The sequence below is a fragment of the Rhamphochromis longiceps genome, linkage group LG3 (genome assembly GCF_057381845.1).
Source record: "Rhamphochromis longiceps isolate RC_006_pf linkage group LG3, R_longiceps_female_GT1.1, whole genome shotgun sequence".
In the NCBI taxonomy this organism is placed as follows: Eukaryota; Metazoa; Chordata; class Actinopteri; order Cichliformes; family Cichlidae; genus Rhamphochromis; species Rhamphochromis longiceps.
This window is the reverse complement of record NC_140559.1, coordinates 15,562,910-15,589,880: the sequence shown is the minus strand read 5'-3', so window position 1 is coordinate 15,589,880 and position 26,971 is coordinate 15,562,910. Positions and strand designations below refer to the sequence as shown.

Below are 26,971 nucleotides of genomic sequence, written 5' to 3'. Positions count from 1 at the left end.
ACTCTTATTGCCAGTTTATGCCCTGTCTTTATCTTCAACGTCATGCTGCTCTGTTGTATCTTAATTGCGCTTTGGGGATAAATAAAGTCTTTCTTATTCTGACCCTTGAGAAATTAAACTCTGTGAACCAGTTAGCTGGAAGGTTCAAAGCCTCGTGAAGGTTCATCTGAAAATCACTAACAAAAACACTAACAATACACAGATTGATTCTTTATTTCTGTACTACAGAGTTTGAACTGCTCTGTTTTTACATCACTGCCCACTTTCCTTTATCCCGCAGACTCTCAGTCCCAGTACATTACTGAGAATTAGGAAACTCACATTTAAATGATTGCATCTGTTAAAGGAAATTTCCCCTGCAGCTGAACAAATAACCAAACCCTGTCACCACATTTGAATGAAGCGCAGGTGCTGATGATGCTCACTGTTGGTTTCAACTCTGCTCTCAGGCTTTACTTCACTGGGAAAGGTAGAAAGTGTGACTGGATCCATAGACTAGAAACAGAAACTCACTCTGAATGTTTGCAGTGTAAATATTTATACTGCAAACAGTGTGACTGTGTCAGAGCTGATCAGGTATCAGTGTGTTCACACTGCAGCTACATCAAGGTTTCATATCAAAACTTTAATCTAAACCAGTCTGACCAGTTTGAAGGCTACATTGAATAAAAAAACACAAATACATTTTATTAGACATTCAGTAAAGTTTCTACAATGATCAACATCAATGAAATTAATGGACTGATTTGATTTGTCTTCTCCAAAGGAACATATTTAAATCATTCATTAAAACTCACTGTAGTTAAAGAAAGTGATTATGAATTATAGTTTAATGCAAAGGTTGATATTTTAAAGATCAGCTTGTAAAGAAGTGAAAGTGACTTCTGTTCAAACTTTCCTGTTTTTAAGTAAGTTTTTTAAGAGCAGTGAAACATTTTCTGGGGTCTAAAAGCCAAATCAGTAAAGATAAAATCTTGTGACAAACACATCTCCGTAATGGAGATGAACATGCAGCAAAAAATTCAAAAAGAAGTCAGTCACATCTGAACACAGAGACACACACAGGCACATCAAATGCAAATTTAATGGAAATGAAAGAGAATGAAATCAGAGAAATGTTCCAGTGTCCAGTTAAATGAACTCGACTGTTCCTGCTGAGCTCCGCCTGAGCTTCACATGGAGTCCCGCCTCCTCCAAGAAGCAGCTCAACTGTGTGTCCCTGTTTAGTGGAGTGGAGTGGAGCTCGTTGTTGCTGTCTCTGTGTGAAGAAACTGTAAGTTTGCTTTTTGTTTCTACTCTGTAATGTTTGGACCTGATGTTCAACTCTCATTCCAGGACAAAATTTATGTGTTTGAAGACAAATCCACGGTATTATAGATTATTGATTGATTGAATCCACACTGATTATCAGTCAGTAACTTAGCACTGAAACATTGGTTACTGTGATGAACAGTTTAAATAGATCTGTATGAAACTTTTGAGCCATCAAACACTAATCATTGGTCTGATAGATCATTGCGCTTCTTTTAACTGGAAAAATTACATAAACTCAGTTTGTTCTAAAAAATGTCAGCGTTCATATATCTGCCTGTGGAGGATTTGACTTGAGTCATAATATGAAGCAAAGTGTTTGGACTCTGCAGCTTTTGTGTTTTTAATCAGTGGATCTCAATTTTCTTTTAGCATTTGAAGCTTTGAACCATTAATAGTTGGTCAGTGTGTGTCTCTTGTGTTTCTAGTTTCTTGTCTTTGGGCTGTTTTGTCTAGGACTTTGAAAATTTGTTCCTTGTGAGTTTTCAGTCTGAATGACGCTACTTGATGTTATTCGAGTTACTCATATAAAGTTTAAGATCACCACAAAACACGCAGTCAGATACACAAAAGAACACGAATCAGTCAATTTTTAACCATTAATAGCAATAGCATAATATTTATAATAAACTAAGAATAATTTGTTATAAAGTCCTTCTACATCAGACAGTCAGTGAAGCCAGTTTGTTGGAAATGTTCAGGTGCAAAGATGTAAAACACTTTAACCCTTTAGAGCCGATCGGAGCGGACACGCTCTGTTTTGCGTAACTATTTTTAAATCCCAGTAGCACTGCAACCACCTAAGCTAGCGCAAAAAATTTTTTTGCATATGAAACCAAAGGAGTTGTACTTACATCTTATGCCATCAGCTTGTCCTAGGTCACGGTTTCCTTCCACATAAAGCTTTGTAAAAACTGCATAAAAAGCGCTTGCAGGAACAAAAACATAATATTCCAGAAACACGCTGTGCCGATCCGATCAGCTGTTCAAAACACTTCCTACGTTGGAATAGACGTCAGCGCGAACTTTTGCATTTCCGCCATTACCTGCCCGAAACCGGAAGTGATGTCATTTTCGCGGAAATGTAGTCTTTTTTACCATCAGGGCTTCAGGGCCTATACTGGTCTTTTTAAAAGTTATGTTTGACTTTATGAGTTTCTGTGTCGTTTCTGGGATGCTTAGGACTCATATTGCACTGCTGGAAATATTTTATTTTGACGCATATGCTGCTTTTTTGCAAATTTGCACTATAATATTTATTTTCGTTTTTCCTGCAGTGTATAGAAATTGGTGTATGTCACGGTCCGGGTCAGCGGCCGTGTGAAGAGTGGAAGGAGGACTCAAACGCAGCACTATTTCAGACGTGAAGGGTGATTTATTGACAATACTGAACATAAAGAGGAGATGGCAAACAGAACTAAGGACGACCTAAACTGGGAGAAACTACACAAAGGAGTGGCAAACCTGAACATGAAGGAAGAACAGCAGGGAGAGCACGCAGGGGAATTCACCGGGTATGAACACAGACGACGCGACGAGGAGCAGAGGAAAACACACACTATAAGTACACAGAGAGACACTGGGAAATCACACACAGGTGGGGGATACAGCTGGACCTGATTAACCTGACGAGACAGGGGAACACTAACACCAGGGACCAATAGAGGGAGCACAAACCCAGAACCCAGTACCTAAAATCCCAAAACACAAACCATCCCAAAACAGCCACGAATAATAATGAAAGTAATAACAATAAAGAACACAAACATAAAGTCACTGAGTCATGGTCGCAGGACCATGACAGTGTATTTCAAAAATAAAACTATGAAGACACTCAAAATAAATTTCCTGTGGTGGGAAACTATTTTGTGCAACTTTTTTTGTAGTTACAGTTTTGAGGGATAAGCCTCTTAAATTTCTCTAACTAGAAATATATGTTAAAAAACAAAAACGATTTTCAATTTTTTTGTAGTTTATTGCTTTTTTTTGCAATTTATGTAATTACTATGCACTTCATGCATGCATATTATTAAAATTTAGGCTGTAATGGTTGTATTGATGTATAGCAACTTGAAATGCTCCCAAAAATGGCTCTACAACTAGGGTTGCCAACTCCCTGAAAAATAAATAAGGGACACCTCGTGGCCAGGGCCGGGCAACCCAGTTGTCTTCACCCTTCCCAGTGTGGTGAATTTTCTAGCTCTTTTTTTGTGTGTGAAATTTTTTTTTAACCATTTGACTTGAAGTTGATTTAAGTAGATGCATATTCTATTCTTTGTGATATGAACACATGTGAAACAAATGATCATTTAGCCATTTATTTTTAGCTCAAAATGACAATATTAACACAGTAAAACAGGTCTCCTTCTTAAACAGAAGCCTGTCATGCTTAACTTTTGAGAATATAAGTAAATCTTTCTTTAAAAGAACTCTGTCCTGCTTAACTTAAAATAATAGAATATAATAGAAAGAAAAACATTCTTGTAACAGTGCACATTTAGTGCATTTAGTACAATTGGCTTCAGTTGAGGTATTATTTCAGCTTTTCTAATGCTAATCAGCTGCTCCTGTTTGTAAACCCACTTGTTCCCATGATTACGCATCTTAACTCATCATCATTATTCATCTATGTATTACTTTTATGTATTAGTCATCTATTTGTTGTAATCATCTATCCTTGCAGTTGTTTATTACACAAAATAAGTTATATTATCACACTTCTGGCCACATAGCGCTGATATTCACTGCACATGTCCATATTAACTTTTTCCAGCCAGGTGTTTTCCTTTTCCCATTCTTCCCTTTTTCTGAGGGGAACAAACATTGCTGCTCTAATGCTGGGCTTACACTGTGCGGTTTTAGGCCCATTTTGAGCTGACTTTTGAGTCGTGCGACCGATTTGGTGATCGGACCAATTTTGTCCTCTATCGTGCGTCGTGTAGTATACGTGGGGTAACGAGAAGCGATTAACACCTCACGACCAGCTCCCGATCATCAATCGCTCGTGAGGGTGTCACCACAGCCGCTCACACTGCTCACGCGCAAACACGTAAACGTCGGGGAAAAAGACGGAGCAGCACGACTGTGCAGCGTGTGATCTGGACACAAGCGATGGAGGCACAACTTGTAGAACTTTGGAAAGCTCATCCGAGCCTTTTCGATGTGGCATCACAAAATTATCACGACCACAACAACCGTGAAAATAGTTGGATTTACATTGCTGCTCAATCACATCTGCCCGATCAGTGATTTTATTTATTTATTTTTTTTACCATCCCAGCCTTGCCGTAATGGTCCATTTGATTCACCTTTTATTGTTTATTTTATTTTCACTTGCTGAATACGGGACAGACTTGACTGGGGGAAAGAAGGGGAGAAAGAAAGAGGGAAAGAGAAACAGCTAAGAAGAGGGACAGGGGAGAAGGGCAAAAAACAAAAACCAACAGAACGGGCAGAGAAAAAAAAATGCATATATCGATCACCTGGATCACCTGTTGAGAAAGAAAAAAGAGAACAAGCAGAAGAAAACAAGAGTAATAGAATAAACAACATCACAATGATATATGGGAATATGACAGTAAATACTAAATATTAAACATTATTGTGCAGCACATAAGATCAACAGAACACAGTGTGCTTTGAGGTAGGAGCCAAAAAGGGTGTAGTTTGTGGGTGTGATCACCCGTGTGTACACCTGTGAGCATGGACGCGCTTGTATTTAAAAGGTTCCTTCATGTAATGATCTGCTAGAGGGTGTGGGGGGGCCACAGCCCCGTCCTCCAGGGCATGAAGAAGGTATGGAGGAGATCAAAACTCCAGACATCCAGAGGCCCCCAGAACACAAGAGACCAAGGAAGACCAACAGAGGGGCAGCTGCGCCACTGTCCCAGAAAGAGCTGAGGAGAGTCCCAGATGAGGGCTCACTCAGCAGCCGCGGAGCAGAAGCCAGGGGGAGTTGCAGTGACGCGCCCGTGAGCTCCGCCGGCAGCCAGCTGTGCCTGAGTGACCGAGCCCCAGGCCGAGAGGTCGGGGGCACCCCACCTCCGAAGTGGCCCGAGCGAGCCCCAGGCTCCAGGCCCCGATAAGCGGCCGCCAAGGAGTGAGCCGGTGTGTACCTGGACGCCCATCCCCGGACACAAAGAACCACCAACGCACCGATGTCTGAGGGAGTCCGCCACTGGTAGGGGAAGTGGTGGTGGTGGTGGGGGGAGATAGGCCTTCTAATCTTGGAGGGCCTGAGATGTCCCCATAGAGGTGGCGTCTGATACCCAACCTGACATATAGACACAGACATACAGGCACACACAGATACAAACATCCATTCCCACCCTCATGCTCTCATATGCACTTAGCTGCCCGATCAGTGATTTAGCAAAGTTTATGGTGGTGGTGTGTCTGTGTGAGTGAAAGACAGAGGGAGAGAGAGCGACAGATTTTCTGTTATAACCTTAATTTTATGGACGCACAGTGTGAGCTCTCAGGTTGCATCAGAGCATCAGGCAGTATAGTGTGAGACCTGCATCGTGACCTACCAACTTCTAACCCCTGCGAGTCAATCATGCATTGTGAGCCGGAGCTGAATAATGCGACTGAAAAAAATCGCACAGTGTTTGCCCAGCTTTAGGTGTACTGTCGTCCGAGACTTGCACCGCAGTCTCGGCGTTTGTTTCCCTGTTGGCCATGCTTCTTGTTGTGGTCATTTGTTGTCTTGTCTAGTTGTCGGTATTTTCTCCGTAAGCGACCTTTCCTCGACCAATGAGATGAGCAGTAATCTGAATTGTCATAATCGAATTGTCATAAGTGTGCTGTCTGCTCATTGGTCACAAAGCAGGGAATTATGTTTTCAAACAAAGCGTTAATTCCATTAAAAGTTATAGACTACTTTTGATTCTCACTGTATTACGGGACAAAGTGCGTCCCTTATTAGCTCAATATGGGACGTGTACTTTTGTTTCTAAATACGGGATGATTCCGTATTTTAAGGGACGGTTGGCAACCCTATCTACAACATGTAAAAATATAATATAAGCTCTGGCGGACTTGGTTCTATGGTAGGTCTTAAAGGGTTAAATTCATCGTTTTTCCTTAGACTGTTTGAATTCAGTGTGTCTGAGAAACAGAAACATGGAGGTGTGTTCATGACATGACATGAATCCTGATGTCAGAGAGAAACTTTAGATTATTCAGCAGAGCTGATGTGGGACTGAGATCTGCATCAACATGAATGTTACATGTATGAAGTTCACATGTTAAACTACGACAGTCACAGATATCATGTGTGGACATCATGTGATCCTAAAGTGTCTTAGTGGCCATAAAAGAGCTTTAATTCATACTGAGGTCAGAGTTTGCAGTGAGCTGACTGTATCACACTCAGAGCTGTTCGTAATGTTCAGTCATTGTCTTGCGTTTTGTGTTTCGGAATGACTTAAATTTCTAAGTCAGCAGGTGAGATCATGTTTCTGTGATCGCTGCTCTGGATCATGTGACCTTTTTTCTAGGTTACATGATAGGTCAGAGGTCAGCGACTGTAACTCAGTTACTTCTGTTAATGTGAACTCACGGAGTGTTTGTGATTTCAGACTGACTAAAGTCCACAAGAAGATGATGATGGAGAAAGAGGAGGACAGAGCAGAGTCTGCAGGATTCAGCTGTGAAAGTGACGACTCCAGAGTTAATTCTCCAGACTTCAGTACTGAACCTGGACCAACGAGGTCAGAGAGCTGAACTCACTGAGTAACAGAAATAATTCTGCACTGACATTATAATTAGTGTTGATTCTGGTTGAATTTCTGACTGTGTTTGTCAGCTGAGAGGAAATGAAAATGAATTTCTAACAAAACTCAGTTTTGTCCAGTTTTCCTGTAAAAAGTTGAACTCTAATCTAAGAGGACTGTTACTGACAGGAAACAGCTGCATTATCTGCAGTCTGTGTGATCACAGCTGCTTCAATCATGTTTGTGTCTGCAGAGGTCAGAGGTCACAGTCTGCAGGGTCCAGCTGTCCGTCTGTGAGGAGTGACTGGTCCAAACCTGAAAATCCAAACGTCAGTGGTGAACCTGGACCAACGAGGTCAGAGAGCTGTGATGACTCCTTTACATGTTTGTCTTTTCCTGGATAAATATGACCTGAAACATCCTTAGATTGTTACAAAGATTCATTAAAAAGAAAACAATGAAAGAGAAAAGATCAAAATATTATACTTGGTTATTTGCTGTTTGAGGACAGTGATGCTCATGTCTGTGGGGAAAGTGCGTACTGAGTAGTGTTGGGCAAGTTACTTTGAAAAAGTAATTACTTACAGTTACAAGTTACTTCATCAAAAAATTAACTTAGTTAATAACTGAGTTACAAGATTCTAAAAGTAATTACTTGAAAAGTAACTATAGCGTTACTTTAAAAAAACGTTTAACCCTCTGGGGTCCAGGGTGTAATTGGACATTTTTAATGACTTTTGAGTGGTTATATTTATTTATTTATTTTTATTTATCTATATTTCACCTTTAAAAACTTTTTATTTGGCTTGTTTGGTATCATTCTTTTCAGCACAACCTCATGTGTCTGAATTTACAGTTATGTTTTCATTTTGAATCTAGAATCAGACAAAAAACTTAAATACGAATACAAAAAGTTATATTTTTGAATGTGACAACCAAAGCAGCTAAAGCCTGGATCATAATTGCTGCTGTTAATGAGACTGCCATCATGACAACACTGAACAACAGTGGTGTGGATGTTGTGGATAAATCCCACGATACTGATGCTCAGATTTAATCACAGGAAACAAAACCAGATGTTTCCTTCAGATTGTAACCTTTGGATTGGACGATGCAGATTCCAATAGAGAATAAATGTTGTTTTTCAGCTGTGAAAAAATAATCAAATTTTCTGGATGGTTTGCTCTGGCAACCATCAAATCTATACTTGTGAATCAGATTGCTAGATGGAGAAGTGTGATTGGTCACTCCGGAGAACACATCTCCGCAGCTCCAGAGTCCAGTGGCCATGTGCTCTACACCACTGGACCATTGTGCTTGGTGATGTCAGGATTGAATGCAGCTGGTTGTCATGGAAACCTATTTCATGAAGCTTTGTTCTTGAACTAATCTGATGGCCAAATGAAGTAGTGATAGGCTCTGCAGAAACTTTGCACTTCAGTATCCACTGACTCCAAAAAAAATAATCTCTCCATTGAACATTTCTTGTGATTTCCTGCCTATTTGGAGCTAAAAGAGGCGACCAAACATATGAGATATCAATGGAAAGCCCAGGATATCCTCTATCTAGTACATCAGGATTTAGTATGGCAGCTTGTCTGTGAAGGTTCTCAGTCATCCAGGTCATCGTAGTCAAAGGAGCTTGCAAAGAAAAGCGTCTGGACTTCTTTAAGTTACTTGAAGACGTTTCACCTCGAGAGGTGAAACGTGAAACGTCTTCAAGTAACTTAAAGAAGTCCAGACGCTTTTCTTTGCAAACTCCTTTGACTAGTATGGCAGCTTGAATAACTCAAAAGATATAGATAAAAAAAACAAATGTCCATTACAGATCACATTAATGTATAGGCTGGTTCTCAGAAGGATATTGTGTATATGAAGTAAATGTCAGGAGAAAGCAAGACAGACACAAAGCAAACAAGTAATTGTCGTCAAAGTAACGTAAGAAAATGTTTTAGAAGCACCAAACAAACTCAAACTGACATGAACAATCAACAGTTACAAAAATGTTTAGAGTTGCTGCACAAAGTTGTCACAGGAGATACTGTCAGCAATGTTTCATAAATGTCTTTGATCTCATAGATGTTTCGTACTGCAATGACTGATCTTCTAAAACATGTTTTTTTTTCTTTACTTCATGGATACAACTCATTCAAAATATATGTAATAATGTTTAAAAATTATGAAAAAAATTTTGAAAAAAAATGATATAATCTTTCATGTTGTCCTTTGAGAATAAGTTTCTAAAATAAAATTTTGAAATCTGTAGTTCTAGTTTAACAGTTGTAGTTTGATAGCAGAGACCAGAGCTCTGAAAATGATTGTGGTGAAGCTTATTCTGAAATATTTAGTATCCTTGAAGATGTCCTGGAGCCTTCATCTCACAGCTGCTGAACAGAGATGTCTAGTCTTATTAGTTTAACTCAGAGAAAAACTTGTCCTGATCAAAATGAGGTTGGGGGAAAAGAATATGAGAATTACACACCTAACTAATAAATGATTAAATAGATTAAGAGAAGCTACTGGAGCCAGTGTGGACACAGCGGCTGGTCACCAGGAGAACCTGGAGACGCTACAGAAGCTGATCTGTTAATGTTCCCTTTGATTGTTTCCTTTCCTCAGTCTTTCTTTCTTCTCCTCCTTCCTTGGAATTGTTGTGTGGTTTGACATTAGGACCAGTGTGCAGTGTGGGTTTCCCTCAGACTGAGTGGGAGAGGGTTGGCCCACTGCATGACCCCCTGACTCTTACCGAGTCAGCTGTGGGTTGGTTGTAATACTTGAGAGTGGGAACAGCGATCGTCTCCTCTCGCTATGCCAGCCCCTCAATACCAGTTTCTGACCACATTTCTGTTGCATATATGCTAACAATGCTAATGTTAAAGGCTGCATTATCAGAATCAGAATCAGAATCAGAATACTTTATTGATCCCTGGGGGAAATTATTTTTTGTTACAGTGCTCCATTTTAAACCAACATTAAGACAAGACAGACAATACGCTAACTAAGAATAGTACAATATATACATATATATACATACATAGATACATAAGTCACTTATAAATAAATAGTTGGAAAAGAAACATGTGTAGCTGTAGCAGCAAACAGTGTGTTAAGTGGATGCGTTGTACAGGGAGATGGCCACAGGCAGGAATGATTTCCTGTGTCGTTCAGTGGTGCTTTTCGGTAATCTCAGTCTCTCACTGAACGAGCTCCTGTGACTGACCAACATGTCATGGAGTGGGTGGGAGGTGTTATCCAACATTGTCTTTATCTTGGACAGCATCCGCCTCTCCGACACCACCTTGAGGGAGTCCAGCTCCATCCCCACAACATTGCTGGCCTTACGGATCAGTTTATTAAGTCTGTTGGCATCTGCGACCCTCAGCCTGCTCCCCCAGCATGCAACAGCATAGAGGATCGCACTGGCCACAACAGACTCATAGAAAATCCTCAGCATTTTCTGACAGATGTTGAAGGACCTCAGTCGCCTCAAAAAATAGAGACGACTCTGGCCCTTCCTGTAAAGTGCTGTGGTGTTTTTAGCCCAGTCCAGTTTATTGTCAATGTGTACTCCAAGGTATTTATAGTCCTCCACAATGTCAACACTGACCCCCTGGATTGAAACAGGGGTCAAGTGTTTCCTGGTCTTCCTGAAGTCCACGATCAGTTCCTTGGTCTTTGCCACGTTGAGCTGCAGATGCTCAACCAATGCTCAGCTGTGTTGTTCAATAATAAGAAGCAACAAAGGCAAAGATGTTTGGACTTCTGTTTGATCCTGCAGCTGGAGCAGCTGTCAGAAACCACATCTCTAATGTGGCACCGAGTACAGTCTGACTGACAGCTGGGACACCTTTTACATTCATTCATGTTTTAGCTGCTTAGAGTTTATGCTGGAGGGGTACCTGCTCACCTTGGATATGTTTCTGTAACTAATCAGTTACTTCTGTAAAGTAATCACAATTATTAACTAAACAAAGATAATCTGTATACACTGACTGGAAAACATGAAGGATATAAACAGCACCCTCCAAAGGAAGGCTTTTACTGTGAAGTCTTTGCGGGAAATGTGCAGTCACAGCAAACTGCAAGCAGAATGCTGAATGTTTAATGAGAAAGGCAGACAGAAAATGAGTTCAATAGTGTTGATGAAATCAATGAATCATCACTTTGTTTCCAGATTGAATGCTCTGACCCACAGGACTTCTGCACCATCTTTTAAATTTGGATATTTTGTGCAAAAGTCAGTAAATGATTTTAGTGATAAAGAAATGTGTTCACAGAGAGAAGAAGAACAGTGGCGTTTGTGAGGAGGAGCAGCTGCCCTGCTGTGCTTTGTGCCAGGACGTCCTGAAGGATCCAGTCTGTACCAGCTGTGGACACTGGTTCTGCAGACAGTGCATCTCCTCATACTGGGACCAGTCTGCTTCATCAGGAGACTCCTCCTGTCCCCAGTGTGGAGAAAGATCCAGAACCAGAGCTGGACTGCAGACAGCCAGTCAAAGCAGCTGTGTCCAAAGTAAGACTAAACATCTGTCTGCTGATGGACTCGTTTCTGAAAACTGGACTTTTTGTTGTGTTGTTCACACATTGAAGAGTTTTCTTTCTGTTTTTCTTTCTTTCAGCAGTTGTTGGTCTGCAGGAGCTTTTAGATGAACATAAGATCAGTCTGAGGAGGAGATGTGAACGTGTGGCAGAAGGATGTGATGAAACAGGAAGTAGAACCCTCCTCAACAGGATCTATACTGAGTTCCACATCACAGAGGGACAGAGTGAAGAGGTTCATACCCAACATGAGGTGAGGCAGCTGGAGACAGCTTCCAAGATGGACGCCCTCCATGGCACTCCAATCAGGTGCCAGGACATCTTTAAAGCCTTACCTGACCAACAGAGACCCATCCCCATCAGAGTGGTTCTGACTAACGGCGTGGCTGGTGTTGGAAAAACCTTCTCAGTGCAGAAGTTCACTCTGGACTGGGCAGAGGGCTTGGAGAACCAACATGTCAGTGTGGTGGTTCTGCTTTCATTTAGGGAGCTGAACCTGATCAGAGATGAGCAGTACAGTCTTCTGGAGCTGATCCATGTTTTCCATCCAACATTACAGAAGGTCACAGCAGAGAAGCTGGCTGTCTGTCAGCTTTTGTTCATCTTTGACGGCCTGGATGAAAGCAGACTTTCATTGGATTTCACCAACAGGAAGCTGCTGTCTGATGTTACACAGAAGTCATCAGTCAGCCAGCTGCTGACAAACCTCATCCAGGGGAATCTGCTTCCCTCGGCTCTCGTCTGGATAACTTCCCGACCTGCAGCAGCCAATCAGATCCCTCCTACATGTGTTGACAGGATAACAGAACTACGAGGCTTCACTGACGCCCAGAAGGAGGAGTACTTCAGGAGGAGATTCAGTGATGAAGAGCTGTCCAGCAGAATTATGTCCCATATGAAGACATCCAGGAGCCTCCACATCATGTGTAGAATCCCAGTGTTCTGCTGGATCACTGCTACAGTTCTGGAGCACATGTTGACTACAGAGGAGAGAGGAGAGCTGCCCAAGACCGTGACTGACTTGTACTCACACTTCCTGCTGGTTCAGACAAAGAGGAAGAAGAACAAGTACGATGAGGGACATGAGACAAGTCCACAGGAGCTGACGGAGGCTGACAGGGAAGTTCTTCTGAAGCTGGGGAGGCTGGCGTTTGAACATCTGGAGAAAGGAAATATGTTCTACCAAGAAGACCTGGAACAGTGTGGTCTGGGTGTCACAGAGGGCTCGGTGTACTCAAGAGTTTGTACAGAGATCTTCAAACGAGAGTGTGTGATCTTCCACAAACCAATCTACTGCTTTGTTCATCTAAGCATTCAGGAGTTTCTGGCTGCAGTCTACATGTTCCACTGTTTCACCAACAGGAAGACAGAGGTGGTGGAGAACTTCTTATGTCCCCAGGTGGGAAACTTCATCTGGGATGAGGAGGAAGAGTATGAAGATGATGATAGTGATACTGATAATTATAGTGATGATGAAGGATTGGTGAATGATTACGTGGATCCAAGAGAGGTCTGGGACCAGAGCACTATGATGAGAACGCAGATGATTTACTTCCAAAAGATAACTTCTATGACCAAGAAGCTTTTTGGAAGGGATCTCCGATCATACGATGCATTTCTGAACAGAGTCATGGAGAAATTCCTCCAGAGTAAAAATGGCCACCTGGACCTGTTTGTTCGCTTCCTTCATGGCCTCTCTCTGGAGTCCAACCAGAGACTCTTAGGAGGTCTGCTGGGTCAAACAGTGATCAGTACAGAAATCATCCAGAGAGTCATCAACAACCTGAAGATGATGAACAGTGATAACATGTATCCTGATAGAAGCATCAACATCTTCCACTGTCTGATGGAGATGAACGACCTCTCAGTACATCTGGAGATACAAGAGTTCCTGAAGTCAGAGAACAGATCAGAGAAGAAACTCTCTGAGATCCAGTGCTCAGCTCTGGCCTTCATGCTGCAGATGTCAGATGTGGTTCTGGATGAGTTTGACCTTCGGAGGTACAACATATCAGAGCAGGGACAACTGAGACTGATTCCAGCTGTGAGGAACTGCCAAAAGGCTCGGTGAGTCCAGATGTGATCATTAACACACTTTATTAGTGTAGATTAGTAGTTTAGTTCTTCAGATGTACACAGTAACTCTCATTAGTTGGAGTTTCTCAGATAAAATTATATTTTCTGTTTATCAGGAAATGTGTATGTGCATTATCCTGCATTGGTAGTCATATGCTGTGTATTGTAGACTCACTTCTACATGTAGTTCATGTGTTGTGTCATTTGGGGGCAGTATTTTAAATCTGCGGCTGCTGTTGTTGGTCATTCAGACGCTCCTGTTATAGAGAAGACAGAAATAAGAATCTTTGTAGTGAAATGAACTATAATGTTAAAAATCGTGACAGAGGGAAAAAAAAGAAAGATAAAATGAGCTAATCATTTCTTTTTTTAGTTCACTTGAAATCAGATATGATATCAGCAGCTCTGAGTTCAGTTGTCATTATTGTCCAGTGATGAGATTTCTGCTCCGTTTGGTAACAGTTACCACATTTTTCCTGCATGTCAAATTGAACAGTCGTACCTGACAGCAGCAGGTAGCAAACAAAGATCAGCTTTCTCCGGCTGGAACTCTTCACTGAGCTGAACTCATTCAAAATGTTCTGGAGTCAGATTCAAAACAGGAAACAGTCCAAATGTCTGACTTTGGATCAGATCTGACTGACAGACCGTGAACATTATGGAAGCCTTAAAGTGATGCCATCTTCCCTCCTTCATCTGCACATTAAAGCCAAACAAAAATGCTCATTAAAAGTCTGCAGGTCTGAGAGAGACTGAGTCATTGTGTCATGTCAAACACAGTAAGAGGAGCTGAAGCACAGATGTAAAGAGCAGACGTTCATCAGATTGTGACGTCACTCCGTTTTGTCTTCATGTACATTCAGTCTGTTTATAATGCAGAATTTCCTCTTTTATAATAACACATTTTATATTTTCTAATCACAGACTGACTCAGTGTCGACTCTCAGAGACTCAGTGTGAAGTTGTGGCCTCTGCTCTGAAATCCAACCCCTCCCATCTGACACAACTGGACATGAGTTTAAATGACCTGACGTTTTCAGCAGTGAAGCTTCTCTGTGCTGGACTGGAGAGTCCCAACTGTCGACTCAAGACTCTGAGGTGAGTTCACTGACAGCAGATGTTCTTGTTTTTCTATATTTCAGATCTTTGATTGATGTTCATAAATGTTCAGGATGTTGTCATGTAATTAATATACTCTTAGTGCTTGTTTTCTGATTATATTGTTTTATGTACTTTAATAATGAAGGGTTGTAAAGCAAGGCCACTTGTGACTCACAAACTAAGTGCTCAGCCAGACTGAAAAACAGGAAGTTAGTATAGAGCTATACTAGCATATTAATAAATACAGGAAGCCAGACAAAAAAGAGGAACTTGTACCATATAAGCAGTGTTTGTATCATCATCATCATCATCATTGTTTATTTATATAGTACTTTAAAAACACGCAAGGATGACCAAAGTACTGAACAATAGAAACATAATAGTTACCATAAGAATAATAAATACGATAAAATAATGAATATAGCAAAAACAATAAAATACAAGTTAGTCAACCACAGAGTCAAAAGCCAGTGAATACAAATGTGTTTTCAATCTGGATTTAAAAACCATCACTGATGTCGATTGCCTAATGTGAAGAGGAAGATTATTCGAAAGCGTAGGAGCCACAATGGAGAACGCTTGGTTTCCTCTCAGTTTCAGCCGTGATTTGGGGACTGAGAGCAACAGCTGCTCAGCTGACCGGAGTGAACGAGTGGGGACATAGGGCTTCAGCAAATCAGACAGATACACAGGTGCCAGACCAATTAAAGATTTAAAAACCAATAAAAGAACTTTAAGATGAATCCTAAATTGAATTGGAAGCCAGTGCAAGGAGGCCAGGACCGGAGTAATGTGCTCAAATTTCCTTTTACTAGATAAAAACCGTGCCGCAGCATTTTGTACTAGTTGCAGGCGTGTCAGAGTTTCCGGTCCAACCCTTATTAAAAGGGAGTTACCATAATCCAAGCGTGAGGTTATAAAAGCGTGGATAACAGTCTCCTTGAAAGAAAAGGTTTAACCTTCGACAGACGCCTGAGTTGGTAGAATGACGATTTCACCACTCCATTCACATGGCGATCAAAGGTAAGTGCAGAGTCGATTTTTAACCGAAGATTGGTAATCGAGCTCTTCAGGTAAGGGGTCAGAGCAGCAAGGTCAACATCAGGGATGTCAGAGAAACGATTCGGGCCAAACAGAATTGCTTCCGTTCTACGTTCATTAAAATTTAAAAAGTTTTGAGCCATCCATGACTTAACATCACTAAGCATATAGATGAAATGCAACTTTGTGTTTACGAAAGATCGCACCCAGTGGCAGGAGATATAATGAAAACAGTAATGGCCCAAGAATAGATCCCTGTGGTACACCCCATGACAGAGGGGCCACAGAGGACGATGACGAGCCCAACTTAACACAGAAGCTCCTGTTTGAGAGATATGATTTTATTCACAGGAGTGCCAAGCCAGAAAGGCCCACACAATGCTGTAATCAAGAGATCAGAAGGTCGTGATCCACTGTGTCAAATGCAGCAGTCATATCTAGTAGTATAAGCACTACGTGTTTACCACAGTCCGTCGCTACCAGGATATCGTTTATAACCTTTATGAGAGCTGTCTCTGTGCTATCAAATGGCCTAAAGCCGGACTAAAAAAATTCAAACATTTGAGAGTTGTTTAGATAATCCATCAGCTGAGTGTGAACAACCTTTCCCAAGATCTTACTCAGAAAAGGAAGTTTAGAGATGGGTCTAAAATTTGACATTACTGAAATATCTGAGCCTGGCTTAAGGGATAAATAATTGCATGCTTAAACTCACTTGGTACTTGACATGACAAGAGGCTGGTATTGATTATGTTCAGAATATGTGGTCCAACAGTAGGAAACACCTCTTTCAGAAAACGGGGATGAACGACATCATTCGGAGAACCGCATGGTTTAGCAGTTAACACAAGCTTCTCTAGTTCAGGTAGAACAATTGGTTGGAAAGCAATAAGAAAATTTAAACAGGGAACATGCACAGCCGGGCCAACAGAAGATAAAGTTATTACACCTCAGAAGATTGCAAAAGAACATGATCCTGTGCATTCAGTACAGAATTAATGGTATTATACAGAACACGAGGGTTATGTGAATTAACAGCAATAAGTTGTGAAAAATAGGAGTTTTTGGCAGTCTTTACTGCCCTCTGATAAGCTTTCCAGCTCGTCTTAAGAGCTTCCAGAGAAACGTAGAGCATGTCCTTTTTCCATCGTCTTTAACATCTCCTACATTCTCTTCTAATGGCTCGAGTAAAATCGGTTAGCCAAGGGCTGGACTTGGGTTTACACTGCCTGAGTCTTAGAGGTGCAACAACATCAAGGGCAGATTTACAAACAGAGTCCAGGTGAGATAGTAATCCATTTACGGAGGACGACTCAGAGGGACTGGACACAAGTTGTTCAAATAGTGTTGGAAAATCCTCAGCAGTATCTGAGCCGAAGGCACGATAGCATCGCATAGGTGCAGCCGGTTTAACAACAGGACTAAGAGGAACAACGTCAAATAGAATGGGCATATGGTCAGAGAATACAGCATGCGCCACATGTAAGATACAGACAGATAATCCATATGATAACTCCAAATCACAGTCAGCGAGAAACTCTGAAAACTCAGATAAAAACTCCTTGTTATATTTAGGAGGCCGATAAACTATTGCACACAGCAATGAAGGCGAGTGGCCCAGTTCACACAGGCAAAGTTCAAAGCTGGTGTGATGTGTCCATGAGGATAGTTGCTTAAACTCAAAGTGTGATTTAAAAAAACAGCTAACCCCCCGCCATGACCAGAAGCTCTTGGAGCACTAAAATAAGCACAGCCAGCGGGCAGCAGTTCAGAAAAAACGCTTAACTCACCGGGTGAACTCTAGGTTTCAGTCAAACAGAGGAAATCCAATGCATGGGAAGAAAAGAAATCCTTCAGGATGAAGGTCTTATTCGCCACCGATCTGGCATTTATTAAACCCAACCTGAGGGGAGCTGGAAGACATGTCAGTGAAATTAAGAGTCAGGGGATGAGGGGAATGACCCGCCAATTTCCAGAGGCGAGGTCACTGAGGCAGTTAAACAACTCCTTGGTGGCAGAGCCCCTGGTGTTGATGAGGTCCGCCCCGAGTTCCTGAAGGCTCTGGATGTTGCAGGGCTGTTCTGGTTGACACGCCTCTACAATGTTGCATGGAGATCAAGGGCAGTACCCCTGGGCACCCCGGCGTGGTGGTCCCCATCTTTAAGAAGGGGGACTGGAGGGTGTGTTCCAACTACAGGGGGATCACACTCCTCAGCCTCCCTGGGAAAGTCTATTCCAGGGTGCTGGAAAGAGGAGTTCGTCCGCTAGTCGAACCTCGAATACAGGAACAACAATGCGGTTTTCGTCCTGGTCGCGGAACACTGGATGATAGGTGTCAATAGGAAATTGTACATAAAAGTCAGTATAATCTTTTAATTATATAAGTTTGTATATGGTAGAATACTGCATGTAATCATTAGTGTTTAGTTGGTGGCATAGTGAAAGAATGTCTCATCCTCGGGGGGCTGTAACACTTCAAGGTGTTTTAGCGTCCACCCCCACATCCTGGGAGCATGGGGAGAGGTCGTACCTTGTTTTATTGTTTTATTGTTTTAACGTAGCTATGTCTGTTTTAGTCTAACTGCCTTTTGTTTAGATGAACTGCTGGACTTCTTCACTGTGTTATCCAGGGTAAACCATCTAGGGTGAGGGGGAGACTACCCTCTTCCTGACCAAGGATGTTTCCTTTTGTGCTTTTATGTTATATGACCCTTTGATCAGCAGCACCACACACACACACACACACACACACACACACACACACACACACACACACACACACACACACAAACGTACACCTCCACATTTTAATGTAAAGAACAAACGCTCACTGAAGTATAAATAAAGGCCGGGGCAGTTCCTCAGCACGAGTCTCAGTTCTGGAGGCTGCCCTTGCTAGCAAGAAGTTCTGTGTGTTTCTCTTCTCTGAGTCTTTACTGAAGAAGTGTTTTAGAATAAATTTCTTAACAATAGGTTTGTAGTGTAACAAGTGTCACCTGGCAGTTTGTTGCTTTCTGCCAGGTGATTGGCTGAAGAGCTGTGAAAAGGTAGTGGGTGTGTGGGGTGAAGTGAGCGCTCTTCTGTAGAAAAAACCAGAGGCAATTAATTCACTCAGGTGCGAGTGGGTATACTGTCGGTAAGAGACTTTTGCCATTTTTGTTTGGATCGTTTGCTATTGCATGTGCCTATTTTTAATGTGTCATTGGACTTTTTTAGTGTGACCACGAATTTTAATAGAAGAATTGATCAAGCCCTAGATCGACTGCGCGCAGGGAAACTGATCAATATTGTAGGTATATTGAGTGTTTGTTTTAGCTTCATGATTTTGAATGGTTTTATAAAATTGCTATTTTATTGGGTAATATTTTAATTGATAATGTTGTTTGTTTTTCAGCTGTGCTGTCTCTGCTGTCCTTTTTTCGTTCTTTTGATTGATTTGTAATTTTGTTTTGGTTAGTCCGTCCAGCCGTAAAGGCGGTTATTGATTGAGAGTAAGTTGTGTAAGGGCGGACTAACCTCCCTTTTGTTTTTTTTGTTTAATTGTTTGTGCCACTTCCCTTTTTCTCCCAGATCACAGGCCATACATAGCACTGATTCCCAGCTGCGCTGAGACCCGAATTGTTTGCAGTGTGTGCCACGATTGCAGGGTGCATGGGAGTTTGCCCAACCAGTCTACATGTGTTTTGTGGACTTGGAGAAGGCATTCGGCCGTGTCTCTTGGGGTGTCCTGTGGGAGGTACTGTGGGAGTATGGGGTGTCTGGCCCATTGCTACAGGCCATTCGATCCCTATACAACCGTTGCAAGAGCTTGGTTTGCATTGCCGGTAATAAGTCGGAGTCATTCCCGGTGGGTGATGTGCTCCCCCAAGGCTGCCCTTTGTCACCGATTCTGTTCATAATTTTTATGGACAGGATTTCTAGGTGGAGGGCTTTCACTTTGGTGGCTTCAGAATCTCATCTCTACTTTTTGCGAATGATTTGGTTATGTTGGCTTCATCAAGTGAAGGCCTCCAGCTCGCACTGGAGCGGTTCGCAGCCGAATGTGAAGCAGCGGGAATGAGGATCAGCACCTCCAAATCTGAGGCCATGGTTCTCAGCCGAAAAAGGGTGGAGTGCCCACTCCGGGTCGGGGATGAGTTCCTGCCCCAAGTGGAGGAGTTCAAGTATCTCGGGGTCTTTTCCGTGAGTGATGGGAGAAGGGAGCCAGAGATTGACAGACGGATTGGGGCTGCGGCTGCAGTAATGTGGACGCTGCACCGGTCTGTCATGGGGAAGAGGGAGCTGAGTGTAAAAGCGATGTTCAGGAGCTGTGTGTAGTGACCGAAAGAACAAGATTGCAGGTACAAGTGGCGGAAATGAGCTTCCTCCAAAGGGTGGCTGGCCTCTCCCTTAGAGATAGGGTGAGAAGTTCTGCCATTCGGGAGAGGCTCAGAGTAGAGCCGCTGCTCCTCCACATCGACAGGAGCCAGTTGACATCTGACAAAGATGCCTCCTGGGCGCCTCCTAGGTGAGGTGTTGGTGAGGTGAGGCATGTCCCACCGGGAGGAGGCCCCGGGGCAGACCCCTGACACACTGGAGAGATTATACCTCTCGGCTGGCCTGGGAATGCCTTGGTGTTCGCCCGGATAAGCTGGAGGAGGTGGCTGGTGAGAGGAAGGTCTGGGCATCTCTGCTTAGGCTGCTGCCCCCACGATCCGGCCCCGGATAAAGCGGATGAGGATGGATGGAATTATAAATGTTTTGACCACTATGAGTAGGGTTTTCTCTGTTCTATCATGGCGATTAAAGAATAGGGTTAATAATGTGTCTGAAGATAAATGTGAAGAAGTTTGAGTCCTTTCAGAAATGTTGTGTCTTTCCAAATAACTGAACAACAGTTTTTCCTTTTTGCTCCAAATAGAAGTGACATACTTGATCAGGGTTCATTTAAAGGCTGACAGAAGCGGGGTGGTGATAGAGAGATGTTTGACAGGACAGTTTTTCAGCCTCCACAGGTTCATGTTGTGCTCCATCAGTCAGTGAAGATCAGGTCAGTACTGATGAGGCTGTAGAGTGTGTGAGTGATGAGAGTGAGGCTGCTGAAGATCTGATGATAGCAGATAAAAACCGGCTGCAGAGACTTTGAGCTTCTGTGGAAGCAGAGAGAGAGAAAAGAAAGACATGAATGTCAAAGCTAACAAAGGTGAAGTTTGGAGCTGTGATGATGTTCATGGTATCAGAAGCTGATATGGCTGCTTAAGACAACCCAGGTTAGGTGTGTGTTAAAGCAGAGGAACACAGTGCAGCCTAACACAGGCCCAAACATGACAACAAAGCAGGATTCAGGCTCTGCGAAACGATTTCAAACAGAAGCTGGAGAAGAGAAAGGACTCTGTTGGAATGACTACAGAAAGAAGGCAGCCGAGACCAGTGTTTCCATGGCGCCCAGTCTAACATTCATTTATACACTAACGTACAGAAGTGAATGGAAAATGAATCCCTAGTTTCAAATGTAGAAATAGTTCTCAGTTCATTTACAGAGTTTAATACAGTTCATGATCAATTAGAAATGTTCCAAACAGCAGCTGAGAAGAAATCTTCTTCAAAAAGTTGAATCCAATTCCAATAGTTTGAGATGCATTTGAATGCAGCGTGAGCAGTTCACTGCCTAACCCCATAAAGACTGTCGGTCTGAATTTTTCTTTATTTCTATTGGCTGTCAGTGAGATTTGTGATGGACCCTCGCCACCTGAGTTTGAATGATCAGCTTCTTTTCCTTCTTCAATAATTAGTCATACAGGACACACAGTGTGTCTACAGAAAAGCTGAAATCATTATGGAGGCATCACTGGAATATGGTAATGAAATAAAGCAGTTTGAGCTTTTTCATGAGTGGAAATTCATTGTGATTGTGAGCTGCTACAGCCTCCAGATTAGCCAGCAGCTGATCCTGCTCAACATTTTCTCACCAACTTTAATGGAAGTTTGATGTTTTCAGCTGGAGTGATGGTGAGGGTGGCCTCCCTCTCCTCTCCCTCTCCTCTTCTCTTCTTCTTCCTCTTTCATTTGTAAAGCCACTTCTGCTGCTTTTATTCATTTGGAAGTCACATAGCTGAGTTTGGGAGATGCTAACAGATTGAAAAAAATCACATTTGAATTTCCAATAAAGGACTCCACAGCGTTGAGTAAAAATAATGACAGTAGATGTTTATGTGAAAGCAATAGAAACAAATTTGTGTCTGATGTTCTTTCACTGTTGCACTTTGGTCTTGTTAAGGGTTCGATATTGAGGACGAGAGTATAAACAACCATGGTCCAGAAGAGCTTCGTCAAACAATTGATTTTAATGAACACATGTGGTGAGATGTACACTGCATAACATCAGCTGTAGATCTCCGCCCAAAAAGACACTTCAGATTGCTTTTGATTCATCAGGGTTAACGTAGTTTCACTTCCTGGATGCAAAGCATGCTCTGCAAACCTACAGTTTCCTGTCAAGATTTTTAGGCCCAGACTATACTCAGAGTTGGGCCTTTATTTTATAGTGCAATATAATCTGCATATAAACATTTAAGATTATGAAAAGCATTCAAAAGCATTTAAGATTATAGATTCAACTCAACAGTTTAAAGTGGTTATAACTGCACCTGTAATAAAGGCTAATTGGGTGCCAATATGTTTAAACATCTGAATACAATATCAATGCTGTAGATTATATTATTAATGGAAGGGTAATGATAATGATTATGAACAATAGCAGGAAAATATTTCTCTAATCTCCACAGTCTCTATGTGCAGCTGGCTGTGAGACCAGTGCTCAGGGACCGTCTACAGTGTTGTTAGTCCAGGTCAGAAGATGACTTGTTGGAATGAAAAGGAGCTTGTAGTTTGTCTACTTTAATGATGTGACTGGAAAAAGGTGTGGGACTTAAAATATGTCCATTTCTTCCTAACTTTACTTTTAAAGGTGAAGCCATGTGGTTCCTGGAATGAAAAACACGACTTTTTCATGTTTTTTGTGATAAATTTAGGACTTTAATTTGAAAATGCAGAGATTTATCTTTTGTTGTGTTTGTTTGAAGATGCTTCTTGTTGGCTTCAGCTTTTTTGAGTTTCCACTTTCTAAACTTCTACATTTTGAACCTTCTTCAGCTCTGAACAGATGATGAAACACTGAATGATTCCAAGCACATACTTTGTCTAATAAACTTACATTTATTCTTCATACAGACTGGGGAGCTGTGGTTTGTCAAAGATCAGCTGTGATTATCTGGCAGCAGCGCTGAAGTCTAACCCCTCCCATCTGAGAGAGCTGGACCTTAGAAACAACAACTTGCAGGATTCAGGAGTGAAGCAGCTGTGTGGTTTTCTGGAGAGTCCAGGATGTAGACTTGAAATTGTGAGGTCAGTCACCATGTTTGTATGTAGTACACTTAACCTGTGTTTCCATATGCTAGGAACTTCCTGTTGTTCTAAGGAGGACTGGAAAATGTGTGAAAATCTCCCAGTCAGTTCACAGCACACTTCAATCATTTTCCTCCCATGTCTTATGCTGATTCAGTGTCACATTCATCTTTGGTCCTTGTTCTGCATCCCCACCATGGACTTCATTCCTTTCCAAGCCAGCCTTGAGTGTCCTTTATTCAGCTCATCCTCTGCTTTACTTTTAAATAATAATTTTGTGAATTTTAGTGATCCCTGTGGGGAAATATGTATGAAGCAGTGGGGAGCCACTAAGTAGGCACAGCGGGAGCAGTGAGTACGGACGGTACCTTGCTCATGGGTACCTCAGGGTAGCCATTCAATGGATTCAAACAACCAACCTTCCGACAATGGAGCAATAACCTTGTCTACTGAGCTATCCCTGCCCCCCTTTTAGCTGCTTTATCTCTCTTTGAACAAGTTTATGTGCCTCAATCTTTTTCTTCTCTCCCTCATAACAAGACAGCTTCTTCTGCCTGAGAACATGTTGGAGTGATTTACTAATCCATGGCTGCTTATTGGGAAAATACTTCCTGTTTTCAAAGTAATCCCCATTTTTCCCCAGAAAGAAATGTAAGTAGAAATCAATGATCTAAGTGAGAACATGAGCCTTTAAAAAGTCCCAGTGGGTGCAGTCAAAGCAGTCCCTCAGTCCCAGTATAGAGTCTTTGGTCCAGACTGGAACAACTGTGTGCCCAGTTTGAGCTCTCTTCAGTCCTGTGATCTGACAGACCCAGAGGGGCCATCACATCACATTTAGAAGCTCCCCTAATGGAGCAACTACACACGTCCAATACTTAGTCTGTCTTATTGGATCAACTGGAAGAAATGATTCAAGGACTTAGTCACAGAACAGAGATTTAAATCTCCAAACTCAAACTGGCGGCATCGGGGCATATAGTCTGAAAAGTCTGCACAGTTTCCTGTTTGAAGCTGCTTCCTGTTGGCTTCAGCTGTTTGGAGTTTCCATTTTCTAAACTTCTACACTCTGAACCTTCTTCAGCTCTGAACAGATGATGAAACACTGAATGATTTCAAGCACATACTTTGTCTAATAAACTTACATCTTTCAATCTTTGTACAGATTGAGAAGCTGTGGTTTGTCGAAGATCAGCTGTGATTATCTGGCAGCAGCGCTGAAGTCCAACCCCTCCCATCTGAGAGAGCTAAACCTGTGGTTAAACAAGCTGCAGGATCCAGATGTGAAGCAGCTGTCTGACCTTCAGCAGAGTCCAGACTACAGACTGGAGACTCTGAGGTCAGTAGCTTATTGATTGGAAACAAACACTTCCTGTTTCTGCCTTAATGGTCACTATAGTAACGGCTGACACACTCTGATCAAACACTGTCAACAGCTAATCAGCTCTCTGAAAAAAGCCGCACACAGACCAATGGCTGCATTCATTTCCAAGTTTAAAGCAGTGAAGAACACAGTCTGTAGGTGAGGAAGAATTTAGTGAGAGCAGATGTTTGGATGGAATTCCTCCAGTTAACAGCTGGAACCGTCCATCTGGATTGTTGGGGTTCCTTAAGAGCTCAGAGTTGAAAGACCAAGGTTATTGTGTTTTTACAATAACCTTGGTCAGACTGCTATACAAAACATAGAATACAAATGTTTCATACAGCATTTGTATTCTATTTTATCCTATTGTATATAATATTTTATTTTGTTTTATTGTATATAGTATTTTATTTTATTGTATTATGTAAATTTGTGTACATTATCTTATTCTTATTCTATTCCAGTGTTCTCTAATTTTTGCTATATAATTTTGCACTGTCCACTTTCTATTGTAACAAAATTAATTTTCAACTTGTAGGACTAGTAAAGGTTATCTTATCTTATCTTGTCTTATCTTATTCTAATGAATGAAAGTCCAAAAAACATAGAAGTGAGAAAAATTTTCATTAACTTCAATATAAATCCAAAGATTAGAAAAAGTGAAGCAACAATGAGTCCTAGTACAGTCCCAGCACTGAAGTCCCTGCTGCTCTTTATACTGGATGTGCTGCATCACTGACTGACAGCTGATGAAGAGTCTCTAAAAACACTCGTTTATCTCCTCTGCTCTTCCTTCTTCTCTCTGCAGGTGGAGCTGATGATGGTAAACAGGACGGTGAGAGAGGATGAGCTGTGTCCCGATTTGATTTTTTATTTGTATTTTTTAATGAAATATATGACATATACTCTCATATATACTATGTAATCATATATACTTGTATACACCATACATATACATACACCTGAGTGTTTTATATGATGGAATCACTGAGCATTTAACCTACATGCTGAAATCACAAGACCCAAAGGTCAAATATGGAAGTCCTAGTACAATAATATTTGACCCAAAGGTCAAATATTATCTACAATTATATTAATAAAACTTTATGCCATTTGCTTTGTGAACACATGTTGATCAATACTGTTTGAAACAATGTCTTAAGGCCAGCAGTGACTAGCCCAAACATGGGGTTAATTCAACTTGCCAATGCTAAAGTATGGGACCTCTTTTCTCTGCACTCTTTTGTGCTTATCTATTTTAGCCCCACTGGGTATGCACCTGGGGTGCTGTTTTCTCACCTCAACCACCAGTAGGTGAGAAAATTTCTTTCTTAGCATAGATAGCAGTTTACTTCAGGTAAGCGCACCTAACAAAATTGTCGAATTGATTAACTTGAATTGACACTGCAACCTTCCACGCCATTCAAGTCACCATGTGTCCACCCAACGCATAGTTACGTTTGTCAGGAGGTGCACGTCAGGTCACGTGGAAGGTTACGGCGTAAGTTACTCAGATTACTCACAGAAGTCTAAATCAACCTTCAGTCTGAGTCGAGTCAGCCGAGGTTCAGAACAGTGGATCCTCACATCCCTCATTCAGAGACTTCCTCAGGTATTTGTGTGAGTACAGAGAGACACAGCTCTGCTTTATTCATAATTACTAGTCAATAAATGGGCCTACAATCATTTTATAGCACAATCAAATGTAGGAGTGTCATGTGACCTGGGGGAGAAAGATATAGAAGTCCTCCCTGACTGCGTCTACATCACAGCTCAGAGGTTCAAAGGTCTTAATGTCCAGCTTTATGTGATTAAATATGATCAGAGTGCTGAAACAGAACTTTTCTCTGTTTCCTAATAATAAAGAATTTTTATTGTTAATCAAAGATAAATGAGTCCTTTGTGAGAGGAGCAGGTCAGCAGGTTGGATCTAAGGTTCATGTTGAAGACTCCAGCAGAGACACTAGAGGGGGAACCTCAGTCCAACCTGTGAACCTGTCAACTGATTGTGTGATTTTTGGCTTCATCTGCTCATTGTTGCTGTGTTAGATGGTTCATTCAGTAGGATTTGGATGACATCACACTTCCACTGGAGGCCCAGCTGCTCTCCTGCTGGGGGATTATCATGAACACAGAACTCGGGGATAAGAGCATCTTTAGGCCTGGCTGACCTCTCCTCACTAAAGAGAAGAACAAACTCAGAGTAGCTTAGTTACATCAGTAGAGTTTAAGTCATCTGATTATTATCATTTGATTTTGCTAAACTGTTTTAATAAAGTTTCCTGTAATGAAAGTGTAAATTGTAAATTTTAAATCTTCTTCCACTGATCTGTGAAGTTGTCACTATATCAGTGAGTTCCAGCAGAAGCAGAAGGAAAGGATTCAGTAATGACTGAGCGTTTGGATTCAGGGATCAGTCCTGGAATCTGGACTGCTCTGATGA

At 41.7% G+C, this 26,971-nt stretch overlaps 1 protein-coding gene across 3 annotated transcripts; it reads left to right on the top strand.

Moving 5' to 3' along the window:
- The first annotated feature begins 1,197 nt into the window (after positions 1-1,197).
- Positions 1,198-26,971, top strand: LOC146673104 (NACHT, LRR and PYD domains-containing protein 12-like). Of its 3 annotated transcripts, none has more exons than XM_085389741.1 (10): positions 1,198-1,273; positions 2,589-2,825; positions 6,894-7,025; positions 7,282-7,383; positions 11,306-11,541; positions 11,651-13,634; positions 14,568-14,741; positions 22,995-23,168; positions 24,331-24,504; positions 25,337-26,971. In XM_085389741.1, exons 2-10 carry the CDS (start codon positions 2,716-2,718, stop codon positions 25,344-25,346), a joined length of 3,096 nt encoding a protein of 1,031 aa, XP_085245867.1. In that variant the 5' UTR covers positions 1,198-1,273; positions 2,589-2,715; the 3' UTR covers positions 25,347-26,971. The 3 variants fall into 3 exon arrangements, with proteins under 3 accessions (XP_085245867.1, XP_085245858.1, XP_085245875.1); XM_085389732.1 differs by having other exon boundaries at positions 11,648-13,634; XM_085389749.1 differs by having other exon boundaries at positions 2,589-2,908; positions 11,648-13,634.